At 42.7% G+C, this 16,460-nt stretch overlaps 1 protein-coding gene across 3 annotated transcripts in view; it reads left to right on the plus strand.

The window, feature by feature from the left end:
• Specc1 (sperm antigen with calponin homology and coiled-coil domains 1) overlaps positions 1 to 14,019 on the plus strand; it is a 243,978-nt gene extending 229,959 nt beyond the window's left edge. For all 3 annotated transcript variants that reach the window (XM_090349468.1, XM_090349469.1, XM_090349470.1), the window contains 2 exons: positions 6,123 to 6,182; positions 12,752 to 14,019. In XM_090349468.1, the coding sequence (XP_090205594.1) occupies positions 6,123 to 6,182; positions 12,752 to 12,841 (150 nt within the window). In that variant the 3' untranslated portion in view covers positions 12,842 to 14,019. The remainder of the gene's footprint in view (positions 1 to 6,122; positions 6,183 to 12,751) is intronic.
• The last annotated feature ends 2,441 nt before the right edge of the window (positions 14,020 to 16,460 follow it).

Raw genomic sequence — 16,460 nt, forward strand, 5'->3', positions numbered from 1 at the left:
ACCTAGTTCATTCGCAGGGACTGTTAAGTTCATGAACTGTGGCTAATGAGGTTAATTAATTTCAACTTCAATAGCCAATTATCATAAGTGGCTGCTGAACTGGACTTCTGAATTAGACAGGGTACATATAGATAGTATTTAGAACTGTGAGATTCCATACTACCAAATCATAGATCTTAAGTGAAATTCATTATCAGCTTTATTGCTTTTACAAAATACCTGAGACTGTGTAGAGAATAAAAGCTTGCAAGTCCAAGATTAAGATAAGTCTGTGTGGATCTCTGATGAGAGTGTTGTAGATGGCTTCACAGTGGTAGATAACATCACACTAGTGGGAGCACAGGCAGAAGAGGGCACAGAGTGAAACAGGAAGCCAGATGTGCTCTTTTGTAGCAGTTTGCTCTTGTCATAACTAATCAGTTCCCACGAGAACTATATTAATCACTTCTGAGGTTATTACCGAAAATAATCCAATTAACTCCCACTGGCCCTCATGTGTCAAAGGTTTCATCTCAACACCACTACTGGGATTAAGCTCCCAGAACTTGAACCCTTCAGGACATACTTACAGCATATCTAACCATCGCAGAAGCATGGGACTGAGGTCAAACTTTGAGAGCTCCTGTTTGTGGTATGGATAGAGGATGCTGACCCAACAGAAGAAACTAGGAGGGACACACAGAGTAGAGCTGGGACCTCTGCTATCATAAGCTAAAAGCCACACACATTGGACACAGGGAAGGCCAGAATCTGACCTTAGCCAGGGCACCTGTACTCTCTTCACTGTCTTGATGTTTCACTCTCTTTTTCTGGTGTTATATTACAGAAATAATTCAACAAATAGTAGGTAGAAAAAAATTTAAAATAAGCCTGGCGTGGCTCACACCTGTAATCCTAGCTACTCAGGAGGCTGAGATCTGAGGATCAAAGTTCAAAGCCAGCCCGAGCACAAAAGGACCTGAGACTCTTATCTCCAATTAACCTCTAGAAAACAGGAAGTGGGGCTTGGCTGAAGGGTAGGGTGGTAGCCTGAAGCTGAAGAGCTCAGGAACACCATCCAGGCCCTGGGGTAGGGTGGTAGCCTTGAGCTGCAGAGCTCAGGGACAGAGCCCAGGATGAGTTCAAGCCCCATGACCCTCCCCAAAAATTGTTTTTTTCAAAATAATAAGATTCTCCTAATGCTTGTATACACACACACACACACACACACACACACACACACACACACACACTGACACATGTGTCTTCAGAGTGATGTGATTGCAAGTGAACAGCTCACAAATTAGCACAGGTCTGTTGGAAACTAATGGGCCTGCAAATGTTTGCTTTCATACTTGAAATCTGAGCATTGCTTCCTAATGACCAGAATTTCTTTGTCTTGCTCTGGATCTGCCCCAGCTACCCACCGGTCTCTGGTTTGCAGATATGGAAATACATACACAGCAGAACAGTGTCACAGTGCTGCCCTATTTTCCTTACAGAACTAGGAACCTATTTCCTACACATCTAGTTGAATGTTGTTGGTTTTGGTGGTACTAGGGTTTTAACCAGGCATGTACTCTACCACTTGAGCCATGTCCTAGCCTTTTTGTTATTTTTCTAATTAGGGTCTACTTTTATTTAGGCTGGCCTGGACCAGTCTTATTTAAATGTGGGGTAGCCTATGCCTTATTCTCACCTGTGTGGGCAGAGCTACAGTTGAAATGGAGCTCACGAAGGAGGCAAGTGGGGTCTCTGGGACCTCTGAAGCACATTCCCTGGGCTCTTCCTGTCAATGCCAGCACCTCCCACCATTAAGGTATTGACACTTTTGTCACTGTGTCCTAATGCCAATAAAATGTTAACAAACGGGCCGGGAGTTTGGCCTAGTGGTAGAGTGCTTGCCTAGCGTACACGAAGACCCAGGTTCGATTCCTCAGTACCACATACATAGAAAAAAGCCGTAAGTGGTGCTGGGGCTCAAGTGGTAGAGCTCTATTCTTGATAAAGTCCAAGGACAATGTTCAGGCCCTGAGCTCAAGCCCAGGAGTGACCAAAAAAAAATAAATATGAACAAAATCAGCTCTCTTGGTTCCATGTTTTTCTGTGATCATTTTCAATGTAGACTATTTGCCCTATGTTTTTCTTTGCTTAGAAACACACTAGAGGATCTCAGGAAAGCTCAACACAAGATTATTGGCTTAGAAATGCCTTCTTATAAAGCCAGGCACCAGTGGCTCCTTTCTATAATCCTAGCTACTTAGAAGACTATGAATGATCATGGTTCAAAGCCAACTTCAGCTGACAAATCCCAGAGACTCTTTATTTCCAGTTAACCAGCAAAAAATCCAACATGGAGGTATGGCTTAAGTGTTAGAGCAGCTTTTGAGTGGGGAAGGGAAACCAAGCAATAGTTCAGGGTCCTTAGCTCCAACTCAGAACTGGCATGATGTAGAGGGTGGAGGGGGGTGAAAGAGAAAGGGGAAGAGAGAGAAAGGGGAGAAAGACCTCAACCTTTTCCTTAGATCTTACTAGTAACCCTGCAGTACAAATTAAACAATGTAGTCAAGTTAGCAGAGACTTTCAGAAATCACAATATTCTGTACAGGTAAGGGCACAAGAACAATAAGTACTTAAATATACTATTTCTGGAACTGAAAATTGGTATCACATTTAGTAAGCAAGTTGGCATTCCAGCTCAGTAGCCATAAAAATGTCTGTATCTTGACATCCTAAGGACTAGTAACCTCAAAACTGGCTGACAGACCCCCCCCTCCTTCATTCCTAACTAAAGGGACTTTAAAATTAGGTCAGAGGCCTCATTTGCATCATGTTAGGAGACTGCTCGATGGAAGGAAAGGGTACAGATTCCCAGCTCCCCACTCAGCAGTACAGAGTAGAGCTGTGGAGGCAGGCATGAGGTTTCCATTCATCCCACCAATTTCTTTTATATCAAGGAAAAAGGTCAGAGGCCGATGGAAACAATCCAGATGCCCTACTGCAGATGAATGGATACAGAAAATGTGGTATATATATATATACACACACACACACACACACACACACACACACACACACACACACACACACACACACACACAATGGAATTCTACATAGCCAACAGACAAGATAAAATAATGGCATTTGCAAGGAAGTGGATGAATCTAGAGAGAATCATACTGAGTGAGACAAGTCAAGACCAAAGGAACAAAAGGCCCATGGTATCCTTAATATATGGCTATTAGATCCAAACAGTACAAGAGCGAGGACTCAATATTTGCATACCCAATGCTATGAACATGGTATTGGAAATATAAACATAACTACATAGACATAAAAACCTATGACTCTATAGACATAATGTTTTGTTTCATAAATTAATATGCATCTATGATATACAAACCCTTAGCCTAATTTTGGTTATGTTCTAAAAACTAAGTGCCAGTGATTGTATATAGAGATTCCCTTCTTGAACACTTGTTTGTTAAACATGTCATTTGAAATATGATGTAAAAATCAGTTTTAATAAATTCTTTAATAAAAAAAAAAAAGGTCAGAGGCTTGAGCAGGATCACCATGAATCAATAGCTTCCCAAGCCCTCCACCACAGGCTGGAAGAAAGCATGAATCTCCATGTGATTTTGTTGTTGTTCTTGTTTATTTCTCTCTGACTGGGTTTTCAAATCAGCCAATTGACTTCAGCATCAGGGAAAACTCGTTAGTCTCAGGCCAAATGATTAAGGCAAGGGCAGAGTAAAAGCCATGGGGAAAATGGAAAAAGAGCATAAAAATCGTGTATAAAAACCTTTTGTCTTCTGGGGATTGAACCCAGACTTGTATCTATGCTTGTACTTTTTTTTTTTTTGTCCTGGGCTTGAGCTCAGGGCCTGAGCACTGTCCTTGGACTTTCTCAAGGCTAGAGCTCTACCTCTTAAGCCTCAGCACCACTTCCTGCTTTTTTCTATGTATGTGTCTAGGCAAGCACCGAACCACCAGGCCAAACTCCTGGCCCTTTTTTCTTTTTTTTGTCGGTCTTGGGGCTTGAACTCTGGGCGTGGGTGCTGCCCCTGAGCTCTTCAGCCCAAGGCTAGTGCTCTACTACTTGAGCCACAGCACCTTCCAGCTTTTTCTGTTTATGTGGTGTTGAGAAATCAAACCTAGGGCTTCATGCATGCCGGGCAAACACTCTACCACTAGGCCATGCTCCTGGCCCAGTTTCTTTTGTTTTTAAGAGGCAAGGTCTAAGTTGGCCTTGTATTCAGTTATATATAAAGTTCAAGTGTTGACTAAATTGCAAAATTATACAGAAGAACAGGCAACACAAGCATGTGCAGGAACATTTGTATTTCAATTATGCTTAATACAATTATTTAAATTTTAATAAATCCTAATGGCCTTGAAGTAAATTGTAGAGACATGCAGGCAGGACTGAAAGATGCTTGAGTCTATCCAAAGAAATATTAGAGAATAGCCAAGATGAGCCTCAAGAAGAAGCTATAAACTAAAGAGCTGACCTCTGGGGAATGATGATGTCAGCATTCTATGAGTTTTTCAGCCTACTGCAACTGACTGGCCAAACTGTAACTAAGTGTGCTATAGAAAAGAAAAATTTTCATATATTAAATTGAAAATATTTCAAATATAAAATTGAACTGAGAATATTTCTTTCCCTCCCTCTCCCATCTTAGGAAATTATGAATGTACTCTAGTGAGAAGGGTGTAATCTAAAATTTGATTTAGAGATTGTCGTGAAGTGATAATGGAGGATTTTTAAATCTTTTTTTTTTGCCAGTCCTGTACCTTGAACTCAGGGCCTGGGCACTGTCCTTGGGCTTTCTCAAGGCTAGAGCTCTACCACTTGAGCCTCATCACCATTTCTGGCTTTTTTCTATGTATGTGGTACTGAGGAATCGAACCCGGGTCTTTGTGCATGCTAGGCAAGCACTCTACTAGTAGGCCAAACTCCTAGCCCCCCAGCCCAAATTTTTAAAAGGAGAACCTGAGATGCTGTACAAGGAAACTGATCAAATGAGGCAGGCTCTCAGTGTTAGAACATGGAGACCATGTGGGCTACAAGGAAATATTAGGAACTTTGGACAATTGTCAGGATGAGCAGGAAGCCAGATAGTAAGGAACTGTAAAGTGTTTTACACTAAGAAAAACTGTAATCAAGCAAAAACTGTAGGGGGTGGGGACAAGCTTGAAGAAAGTTTGCTTCCAAATGGAGCAGTGTAAAGTATGATTTTGAGTGATGGGTAGAGTAACAAAAAGGAAAGTCTTTTTGGAACCATTTTCTGAATGGCACAGGATCATGCTCTTGGCACGACAAGGAGATAGTGTTGGCTTTCCTTTCTGAGTAAAGACTGCTTGTTGTTTTCAGCTTCAAAATTATCCTGGAAAAAGAGACAGAAGACTTAATTGTGCCCCCAGAAAGAGAAGCAGTGTTTTAAGTTTTAACAAGTCAGAGGAGAAACTTAATGAGGCAGAGTAAATACTCCTACTTGTGCAAAATAGAGTCAATAAACCCTGTCAGTGATCCACTGGGCAAGAAGCCTAGGGATGTCATTGAAGTTTATATTCATCCTAGCAAAGGACCTAGAGTAAGACGTCCATAACAAAGGGAAAAGAGGGGTATGTGGAACCTGCGTCCTTCTTTACATTGGAGGAAGTCAGGTGGATCAAACCTCTGTTTTTTAAATAAATGGTGGCGTAAGCATACTGCACAGGCAGTAACGTAATCACCAGAAGAAATAAGGAATTAAAAATTGATTCTTAGAGAACAGGATTGGAAGAAAAAAGTTTCTCATTTGATTATATTTTTCTGTGTGCATATATGAATGATACATTTTATACACTGCCAGCTTTGTTATGGGGTAGATATCATACATCATGAAAAGGCAAAAATAACCCAAGTAACAAAAATTTACCTTTCATAGTCAAGCATCAACATTATTTTCAGTGGCAATAGCAACCAGTTAATTTTTTTCCTGAAACTGAGATCATTGTTTATATATTTGATTTACTTCCATTGGTTTTTATAGTAGTCTGTAATTTATGGATAATCTATAGGGAATGTGAGTTAACATCCTCTCCTAGCGAAAACTACCAGTTGATGAGTCACCTCTTTTGTCTTTTTAACCTAGAAGAGGAATCTCTTGCTGGCATTTGAAGCAGCTGGAAGTGTAGGCATCAAGCCCAGCCTGGTAAGTACCTGAGTTGGTATTACTTTATTCTACTTGCATAGGAAGGACTTGATTATCTACTAAATAATGTGTAGTACAACTCTGAAATCCATTTGTAGAAGATCTGTTACTTATGATTTCTACTGTGAAGTTATCCAGTTGGTTTGATCACATATGGTTGCGAGTTTTTAAATTAAAATTTCCATATGAGTAAATTCTGGTTTGAAGTACAATAGGCTGAATTATCATTAAAACTCTTGTTCAAATCATTTGGAAACCTCCATGAGATGCTATTTATTTATTTATTTGGGTCATTGGGCTTGAAATCTGACCTGGGTGCTGTCCCTCAGCTCTTCAACTCAAGGCTACCACCCTACCCTTAAGCCACAGCCCCACTTCCCATTTTCTCATGATTGATCTGATTGGAGATAAGAGTCTCACCACTTTGTATTGCTCAGGCTGGCTTTGAACCATGATCCTCGGATCTTAACCTCCAGAGCAGCTAGGATTACAGGAGTGAGTCATCGTGTCCGACAGGGCTGGTTTTTTCTTAGAGCAATAAAAGAAAGTCTGACAAGGCTGAGAGTTCAAGAAAGAATAGAAAATAAGCAGATGCTAGAAATTTGAATTAGTGAAAACTAAATCTGCAGGCATTAGCTGACCATAGCCACCCCAAGGTGGAAGTGGGTAGGGTAGATTGGGGCACATAATCAGTAGATGCCCAAAAGGCTCCAATGGCTTCAGGCTTTATTTAAAAGCCTACACAGAAACAAGAAGCTAGGATCTAACCTTCTACACAAAGCATTAGTACTGAGACCACTGCATAAAACCAAAGCTCATAGTATGCTATTCTTCATAATGAAAGCAGAGCTTTAAAAAACAAAAAAAAACTATACCTATATTTAGAGAGATGAAAATGTACCTTGGATTTTTTTCAAAGGGTGGTAGTATCTTTAAGAAAAAAGAAAGGGTATTCTTTGTATGACTTGTGTAATCGTAGCCCCTCTGTATAACACTTTTCACAATTTAATTTTTAATTGTTATTATTTAGAGTCCATTTTATAGCTATGCTACATGAACACTTATCTTCTATGTATGTGAGAGATTCCTGCAGCTTATAGCTGATGGAGCTATGCTTACAAGCCTAGTTTACATACCACTTAAGAAAAGCATTGACTTCAGCTAGCCAGCAGATACCAACAAGAATTATTTGCCAGAACTGGAGATGATAAATAATAAGAAACTTCACAGTGACTACCTTTAACTGTACTGAAGAGATAGATTTGATGTGGTGTAGTGCACATGTGTAATCCCTGCTCTGGAGACAGACTGGAGGATTTTTTTTTTTTTTTTGGGTGGGTCATAGGACTGGGCGCTGTCCCTGAGCTCTTCAGGTCAAGGCTACCTCTCTACCCCTGGGCAGTGTGCCTGAGCTCTTCAGCTCAAGGCTACCATCCTACCCTTGAGCCAAGCCCCACTTCCTGTTTTCTAGAGGTTAATTGGAGATAAGAGTCTCAGGTTCTTTTGTGCCTCAGCTGGCTTTGAACCTCGATCCTCAGGTCTCATCCTACTGAGTAATTAAGATTACCTGCGGGAGCCACCTCACCCAGGCAGGCTGGAGGATTTTGAGTTTCATTCCAGTCAAGGCAACATAACAAAGCCCTTTCAAGAAAGAGAAAAAAAGGGGAGAGGAGAAAAATAATTAAAAATTGTAAGGAAAACAAACATAGTAGTATTAAAAGGAGAGAGATTTTGGAAAAAGAGTCAGACAAACTTTCTAAAAGTCTTAAATTTTAGAGAGCATTCTTCCTCCAGGCACTGTGTAACAAGAGTGCAGGGTCCACACACCATAAGGTGAGCAGCTCCTTATGGAAAGACTTGGGTAGAAGTGGTTACAGAACAGCAAAAACAAGTGTCCTCCAGAGCTGGCCTGGCTGTGACTTGGAAAGGAGACACTACTGCCCTGGTCATTCAGTCCATAGGATTTGGCTCATTGAGCACCCAGACCATCTCCACTGCCAAGCTCTTGAAGCCCCATGGAGCTCCATGATGACCTTTTGTCATGATTCAGAATTTGGGGGTAGCAAACTGTTCCTTGGGCATGACTGAGACCACTTGGTGGTATGTAATTTGTAATGTGTACTTTGGTACCACAGTCATTACACAAAACAACATGTGTCCTCTCTTTACCATGTACCACACTGCATTCTGAGCTCTTCTCATGTTTTGGTCCTCTGGACCCTCACAGGCCTGTAGGGTAGGTGGAGCATGCAAGGGACACAGGCACCTGTAGTGAACAAAAGATAACACAGTTGATGATAGATAGCCAAGGTGAAAATTGGAGCCAGGCAGGTCATCTCCAGAACCCAGGCTCACACCACTGGATAGGCTTACATCCACGACAGCTGTGTCCACTTTCACCACACAGTATGGATGCCTAATTATATAGTAATTTGTCCAATTATATGGCATTTCTCACCCTTACCTCTGCCAGACCATGAGCAAGAAGTTCAGCCTTTTTTTTTTTCCAGTGGCCTTTTTTAAATTAACATTTATGAATTATTTATTCATGAGTCAATAAATACAGCAGTTATTTCCTTGTTTCTTAGTTAAGATTTACCATCCTAACCATTTTAAGCGATATTAAACACATTCACATTATTGTGCAACTATCATCTCCTCCTTGACTTCCTTCATTTTGCAAAACCGAAACTCCTTCCTTGTTAAAGATTAACTTCTCTCCTCACCCTCGGCCCCTGACACCATTCCCCTTTCTGTCTTTACATATACCTATTTTGGGGTGCCTCATATAAATGCTCTTTGTCATTCCATATTTGTCCTGTGACTGGCTTGTTTAACACATCATAATATCTTCAAGGTTCACTTGTGTTTAGGATATGTTAGAATTAGCCTCCTTTTTAAAATTGAACAGTATGATGCTGTGTATACATTCCCATTCCCTTACCCTTCATTTATTATTGGACTCTGGGGTTGCTTCCACACCTTACCTATTGTGAATCGTGCCACTATAAACATGGGGTGCAAGTGCATTAGCTTTTTATAACTAGAAGCTCTTAGAACACTTCTAAGTTGCAGACTGCTGTTTAGTAGTATAATACTAGTCAAGGGATCTGTTATGGAGTATGTTTCTAAGAAAGTTCAAACTAAAGTATTGAGGAAATACTTAGCCAGTGTTTTCCAAATAAAATTCATTTTCATGCTTGCTGGAGTTTTTTTTTCTTCTATTTTTTTTCTGCTTTCAAATATCTCACACTTTTGAATTTATCCTGCACATACATCCTAAACCATAGGATTAGAGGTAGGAATGGGAGTGCGGGTTCTTTGCATGGGAATGTGCAGACAAGTTGCAAAGGGTACTGAGATACTATCAACAGTTACCCAGAATTGGCCCTGAAGATCAGAATCAGCTTCATGCGGGTCATAGAAACTTATTTCTCCTTGCCAGATGGATGATGCCAAAGCCCCATACATGGCACTCTATCAAGGTAGGTGGTACAGGAAGGAGCCCTAGGACTCAGCACTCAGGAGACTTAGGCCATAGAGCAACATTGAGGACAACCTGGATATGAAAATTCTTCTGTCTCCAAAGAAAAAAGGGTAGAAGCAGTGGTAAATATCTAGAGAGATTCTGCAGTTTGCTTCCATTTTAATTTGTTCACATTGTTGTTGTTGTTTTTTTTAATTTTATTTTATTGTCGGGGTAATGTATAGAGGGGCTACAGTTACATTCATCAGGTAGTGGGTACATTACTTCTCTTACATTGATACCCCTTCATGTTTTTGTCCCCATTTTCCTCCCCCCTCATATTGTTAATATTTGTTATGTTTCTCGATTCATCTTGGAAACTGATCTATAGTATTCTTATAGTGCCTTTGGTTTTAGAAAGGGAATGCTAGCCTCATACATCGAATTGGAAAGTGGTCCCTTTTCCATTTTATGAAAAAGATTGTGAAGACTCATTATTGGTTCTTAAGTATTTTGAAGAATTCATCAGTGAAATCTCACAAATCTGTTTTGGGGGGTGGAGGGGCATTTAACCACCAATTCACCAATTCAAACAAATGTATCATATCCTGAGACTTTACTTATGTAGTATTCTCTCTCTTCTGAAATATACAAAACATTTTTCCAAAATTTTTCAAATATAAAATTAACAGTGTCCCTTGAAATGTTGGGGAATTTGTGCCTGTCTTTGAGCTTGAATTCAGGGCCTAAGCACTGTCTTGATTTTTTTTTTTTTTTTTGAACTCGAGGATAGCTGTCTTCCACTTGAGCCACAGCTGCATTTTTGGCTTTTTTGATGATGAATTGAAAATAAGTGTCTTCTGGGAGCCAGGCACTGGTGGCTCACAGCTATAATCCTAGCTACTCACGAGGCTGAGGATTATAGTTCTGAGCCAGACCAAGCTAGAAAATCTGAGACTTATCTCCAATTAATTACTAGAAAACCAGAAGTGGTGCTGTGGCTCAAAGTGGTGGAGTGCTAGCCTTGAGCTGAAGAGCTCAGGGACAGCACCCAGGCCCAGAGTTCAAGCCTCATGACCCACCAAAAAAAAAAGTGTGGGGGGGGGTCTCATGGACTTCCCTGCTCAGGTATGGCTTCCAATCATGATGCTCAGATCTCAGCCTCCTGCTGAGTAGCTACAATTACAAACGATTACAGAAATGAACTAGTACCTCCTGGCAGCCACTGGTGTTTGTTTTCACCCCCCTTTAATTTCAATTATTGCTAATGTGAGACTGTGAATAAAATTGTGAATATTGTTTTCTGTCATGGTTCTTCGTACTTATAATCACAGCCATCTCTGGGATTAAGACTTGCCTTTCCCCATTAGAGGAGAGTCTGTTATCTCTTGTGTTCATTCATTCCTAGACTTCCCTTCCTCTCTTGTATTCCATCTACCTCTAAAGCAGCTTGTTCTGTCTTTATTACTTCATTTGCTTGCTTGCTTTCGCTCACTTTTTCTTTCCTTCCTTCCTTCCTTCCTTCCTTCCTTCCTTCCTTCCTTCTTTCTTTTCTTTCTTTTCTTTCTTTCTTTCTTTCTTTCTTTCTTTCTTTCTTTCTTTCTTTCTTTCTTCTTTCTTTCTTTCTTTCGTGGTGGCACTTGAACTCTGGGCATGGGCACTGTCCCTGAGCTCTTCAGCTCAAGACTGCTCAGAGCGTCATTTCCAGTTTTTGGTGGTTAATTGTAGATAAGAGTCTCATGAACTTTCCTGCCTGGGATGGCTTCAAACCTTGATTCTCAGGTCTCAGCCTCCTGAACAGCTAGAATTACAGGTGTGAACCACTGACATTTGACTTCTTAATCACTTCTTTCTCATATCGGCATGACCATGACCAGTTTGTTTCCCAGACATATCTGTGGTAGGACGTTCCACTTGTTCCTTCCCCACCACCCATACTGAGCACTTAGCATTACAGGGAGCAAAGTAGGTACAGTAGGCCCAGCTGACCTTGAAGCAGAGCGCAAATAGATCCCCATAGACTCATCTATTCTGCTGCCTTCCAATAACAGATGTGCTCAGGTTCTGCTTTATTTTTCCACTGTGTCTCTTCTTCTGGCTTTATATCAGGGCTCTTTCCTGCTGTTCTCTTGTGACCACAAAAGAATCCAAATTCATGTTAAGTGGCACAAATTTCCAAAATACTTGATTACGAGTGTTCTGTGGGATATCTCTGACACTAAGCTAGTGTGCTTCATCCAAAGCTGGGAATCATAGGCCTGTGCTAGTGTTCAGTCACTCATTAAGGAGCGAGGTGGCTCACACCTGTAATCCAAGCTGCTCTGGAGGCTGAGAGCTAATCTGGAGGCTGAAATCTGAGGATCAAGGTTCAAAGCCAGTGGGGGCACAAAAGAACCTGACTCTTATCTCCAACTAACCTCTAGAAAATGGGAAGTGGGGCTTGGCTCTAGGGTAGGGCAGTAGCCTTGAGCTGGAGAGCTTAGGGACAGGACCCAGGCCGAGTTCAAGCTCCATGACCCACCAAAAAAAAAAGTTTCATGAAGTTTTGTGCATTTGGCCTCAAACCATGATCCCCCTGATCTTCACCCTCCTCTAATAGCTAGGATTACAGGATTGAGCCACCAAGCCTGCCGCAAAACAATTTTCCCATCATGTTTGAAGAAAAAAGCCACAGAAGATCATGCATACCTTTTTTTTTTGCCAGTCCAGGGCTTGAGCTCAGGGCCTAAGCACTGTCCTTGGACTTTCTCAAGGCTAGAACTCTACCACTTGAGCCTCAGCACCATTTCTGGCTTTTTTTCTATGTATGTGGTACCGAGGAATCGAACCCGGGTCTTTGTGCATGCTAGGCAAGCACTCAACCACTAGGCCAAACTCCCGGCCCCACGCATACCTTTTTTAAAGAACTTATCCCCTAAATAACTAGGATGAGAAGTCATTTCATTTTAACTTGGCACATTTAGTGCCACCTGGGTTTGCCTGTATCTTTGTGTAAATGGAGGGTCTCCAGAAGAAAAGGTCCTGATCCATTTGGATCTGAGTCTCTTAGTGGGATAGGGTCTGTGAAGCTTTTTTGTGACCTGTGGATCCGCTTGCCCCACAGGAGCTCAGTGAGATGCTGTACACCGACCGGCCTGACTGGCAGAGCGTGATGCAATATGTGGCCCAGATCTACAAGTACTTTGAGACATAAGCCTTAGGGCTTGACAGCTGCTGCCACCATCACCTGCAATTTGAACCTGGAAGCACCTGGTTGCCAGTCCACTTCCCGGACATCTGGATTTCCAAGGAAGGCTCAAGCTAAGTGGATCAGCACTCAACTGAGTGCTGCACCAGGGCTGGGCTCCACCATGTCCCTGCCTCAAGTGCAAACACATCTGGAGCAAAAGTTGGGGATCTGTGCTCTCCTATCAGAGGCATCTAAAGAGGATTGCACTCCCTCCTTCCAGACCAAGATAGCAACCCCAACTCCTTTTTGTAAGAAGTCAGGGTGACCCCACCAGATCATTTGGTGATGATTGCACTCTGAAGAGATTTCTCACCAATAGCACTTCCAAATCAGTCTTCTTAAAACAAAAACCTCCTCCTGGTTTTGCCTTTATAAAAGTGTTGTCTTTAGCAAACCAAACCCCAAAAAACACAAAAACAGAACAACTTTGCTTCAGAGCAAATTGGAATATGTTGACCCTACTATTTGGAGAAATGCACTCACATTCTAGGTAACCGTTTTACCACCTAGGATTTGATTGCACTTTTTAGACCTAACTGTCCCTTATTAGATTTACTAATGTACAAAGGAGCCCCTGGGTGCCTTGCTGAAGGGTCTCTGTGAGGTGGAGTGTTCCCCAGCAGGAAGTGTGCACTGGCCATGTGTCAGCAGCACCTTTTGTCCTCCAATTTCTCCTCACTCCCTTTCATACTCATACACATTTGTCCATCCCAGAACTTGACAGGTCACTTGTATGGGAAACAGCTTCTGTCTGTTGCTTAACAACTTTGTATAATTGAGCAGGCTGAAGATGTGATTATGGAAATTCTGGGCAGATAGCAAATTTAAGAAATATCTCAACTCCAGTGGACACAGTACTTTATTAGACCTTTTACATTTGCCTGGGGGCAGGTGTTGATGGCACCATCTATAACCAAACAATAGAAATACAGTTTCCCTAAAGTACTACCGGTTCTCCTAAGTAGCCGAGGGCCAAGTGTTCAGTCCAGCACTAGACCAGCAGCATTTTATTCTTTTAGGGTTAACCAGTGCATCCTCCATAGCAAAAGAGGGAAGCTTGTAAATGCCTGTCACTTGCTGTTTTCAGTGCCAAGCAGCTCTGTGTTGCCCTGTGAAAAACGGTCATCCTACAGCAAGTCCCTGGGACTTACAACTGCTGTCATTACTTAGAGTAATCTACTTAGAGTGAATCTACTCATGCTGAACTATGTCCCAGAGGCTACAGATCCACTCCTTATCCTGGGAGCCTCTGGGGCTCTGTCCTCACCTCCAGGCCAGTGCTTTGCATATGTGGCAAAGTCCCATCGGCCAGATGGTCTTGATTCTCAAGCTCCTAGCCCTGTCTATGTTTCAAGCTTCTAGAAACCACACATGCCTGGCTTTCACAGATCAGGTGAATCAGAATATCTGGAATAGGAATAGTCATGAGGTTTATGTATTTTCAAAGTTCTCCAAGACTGTTGCACAGGCATGGGGAGAGAGTATCTTTTCTAGGCACCCCCCCCCCACACACACACCCAACCCAGGCATACTCACACATCATGCAACAGGGAAGGATTCCAAAGCAGCTCTGTGAAGCTGCTCTGGAGCCAGCACTGACTATGTAACTGATCTGTTTGCCAATGCAAGCTGGAAGCTGGGACTCAGCTGGAACGAAGGTGCTGGTTCCTGGTGAATATGTTACCTGTGTTATCTCCTGCACCTGTCTGGTTGAATCACCATGGATGTACCTTCCTTGTCTCCCGGCTTCAGCTTCACATTACAGTGGGGGAATCCTATGCAAGTTGAAGGGTGGGGCTGCGTCTCAACTGGGATTACCCCAGAGGGTAGCAGTTGGGTGGGATTCATGAAGTGTTTAGTTGATTACCATTGTATTTTCAGTGATGGTGTGTATGGGATGTAGAAAGAGCTTTGTGTTTTCTACCCCAGACATGTTGGAATTTCCCCTCCTCCCCTCTGGGCCCATACCAGCCTCTCTCTGATGGGATCCCATATTGTGATGACTGCCCACACATCCATTCTCCTCTTAGGATGCTAAGATGCAAAAAGAGATCTGCAGTCTCCCACTGACCCTATCTTACCTGACCCCTAGGCCCCAGGCCCTTTTTACATCCCAAACCATATTGTCTTTCCGTTTTTCATTCAGTTGTTTTATAGCTTTTTTGGGGGGGGGGCAGTGTCATGGGGCTTGAACTCAGCCTGGGCGCTGCCCCTGAGCTCTTCAGCTCAAGGCTACTGCCCTACCCCCTGGGCCTAGGTATTGTCACTGAGCTCTAGCTCTTGGCTACTACCCAGCCCTTGAAGAAAGCTCCACTTCCCGTTTTCTAGAGGTTAATTGGAGATAAGAGTCTTAGGTCCTTTTGTGCCTGGGCTGGCTTTGAACCTTGATCCTCAGATCTCAGCCTCCTGAGTAGCTAGGATTGCAGGTGTGAGCCACGTGCCCCGCTTGCTTATAGCTTTTGTAGAAATTACCCAAAATGATCAGGGGCAAAAGACAAGAAAATATGTCCCACCAGCCATGGTTGTGAATGTCTAATAGTCCCAGCTACTCCAGAGGTTGAGAGGCGAGGACTGATTGAGTCCAAAAATGTTAGGACACAGCTAAGACAATATAGTAACACCCTATATCTCAATAAAACAAAAACAAAACCGAGGCACTGAAAGATCATACTTGAAGCTGAGATTTGAAGACTGAAGTTTGAAACCAGCCCAGGAGGACAAGTCTATGAGACTATTATCTCCAATTAACCAGCAAAAATCTGGAAATGGAGGTATGGCTCAAGTGGTACAGCCCCAGCTATGAACATAAAAGCCAAGCAGGCATGTGAAGCCCTGAGTTCAAGCCTCAGTATCAGTACACACAAAAGTGTTCCAAAATAATAAACTAATTATCCAGGAATGATGATATTTTCCGTGTGTGTGTGTGTGTGTGTGTGTGTGTGTGTGTGTGTGTGTGTGTGTGTGTGTCTCCCTCCCTCCCTTCCTCCCCCCTCCCTCCCTCCCTCCCTCCCTCCCCCACCTCCCTCCCTCCCTCCCTCCCCCTCCCCCCCCTCTCTCTCTCTCTCTCTCTCTCTCTCTTTCTCTCTCCCTTTCCCTCTCTGTCTCTTTGCCAGTCCTGGGCTTAAGCTCAGGACCTGAGCTCTGTCCTTGGACTTTCACAAGGCTAGAGCTCTACCACTTGAGCCTCAGCACCACTTCCAGCTTTTTTTCTATGAATGTGGTACCGAGGAATTGAACCCAGGTTTTCGTGCATGCAAGGCAAGCACTCTACCACTAGGTCAAACTCCCAGCCTGCCATGTTCTCTTTCTGATGCCCACAAGTGCCAGCCAGCCCTCTCAATCTCTGCCCCTCCCTCTTTCCCTGGGATGTCACTGGCCGGTGGAGAGAAGGCTGGAATCTTCAAAGGCAGACCCACCTGCCAGTCCAGCAGTTAGTTCTTATCATTCCATAACCGGAGTGCCATTTTTGAGATGCCTAATCAGTGATAGCCTTTTTGTAAGAAACGTCAATACCTTTGTTTGCCCAGGTTGCCCGGGTGTCTGAGTCCAGTGATCTGGGTAGGAGTTTTGCTGAATGTAGAAC

Source organism: Megascapheus bottae, chromosome 17 (genome assembly GCF_031878675.1).
Source record: "Megascapheus bottae isolate mThoBot1 chromosome 17, mThoBot2.hap1, whole genome shotgun sequence".
NCBI lineage: Eukaryota > Metazoa > Chordata > Mammalia > Rodentia > Geomyidae > Megascapheus > Megascapheus bottae.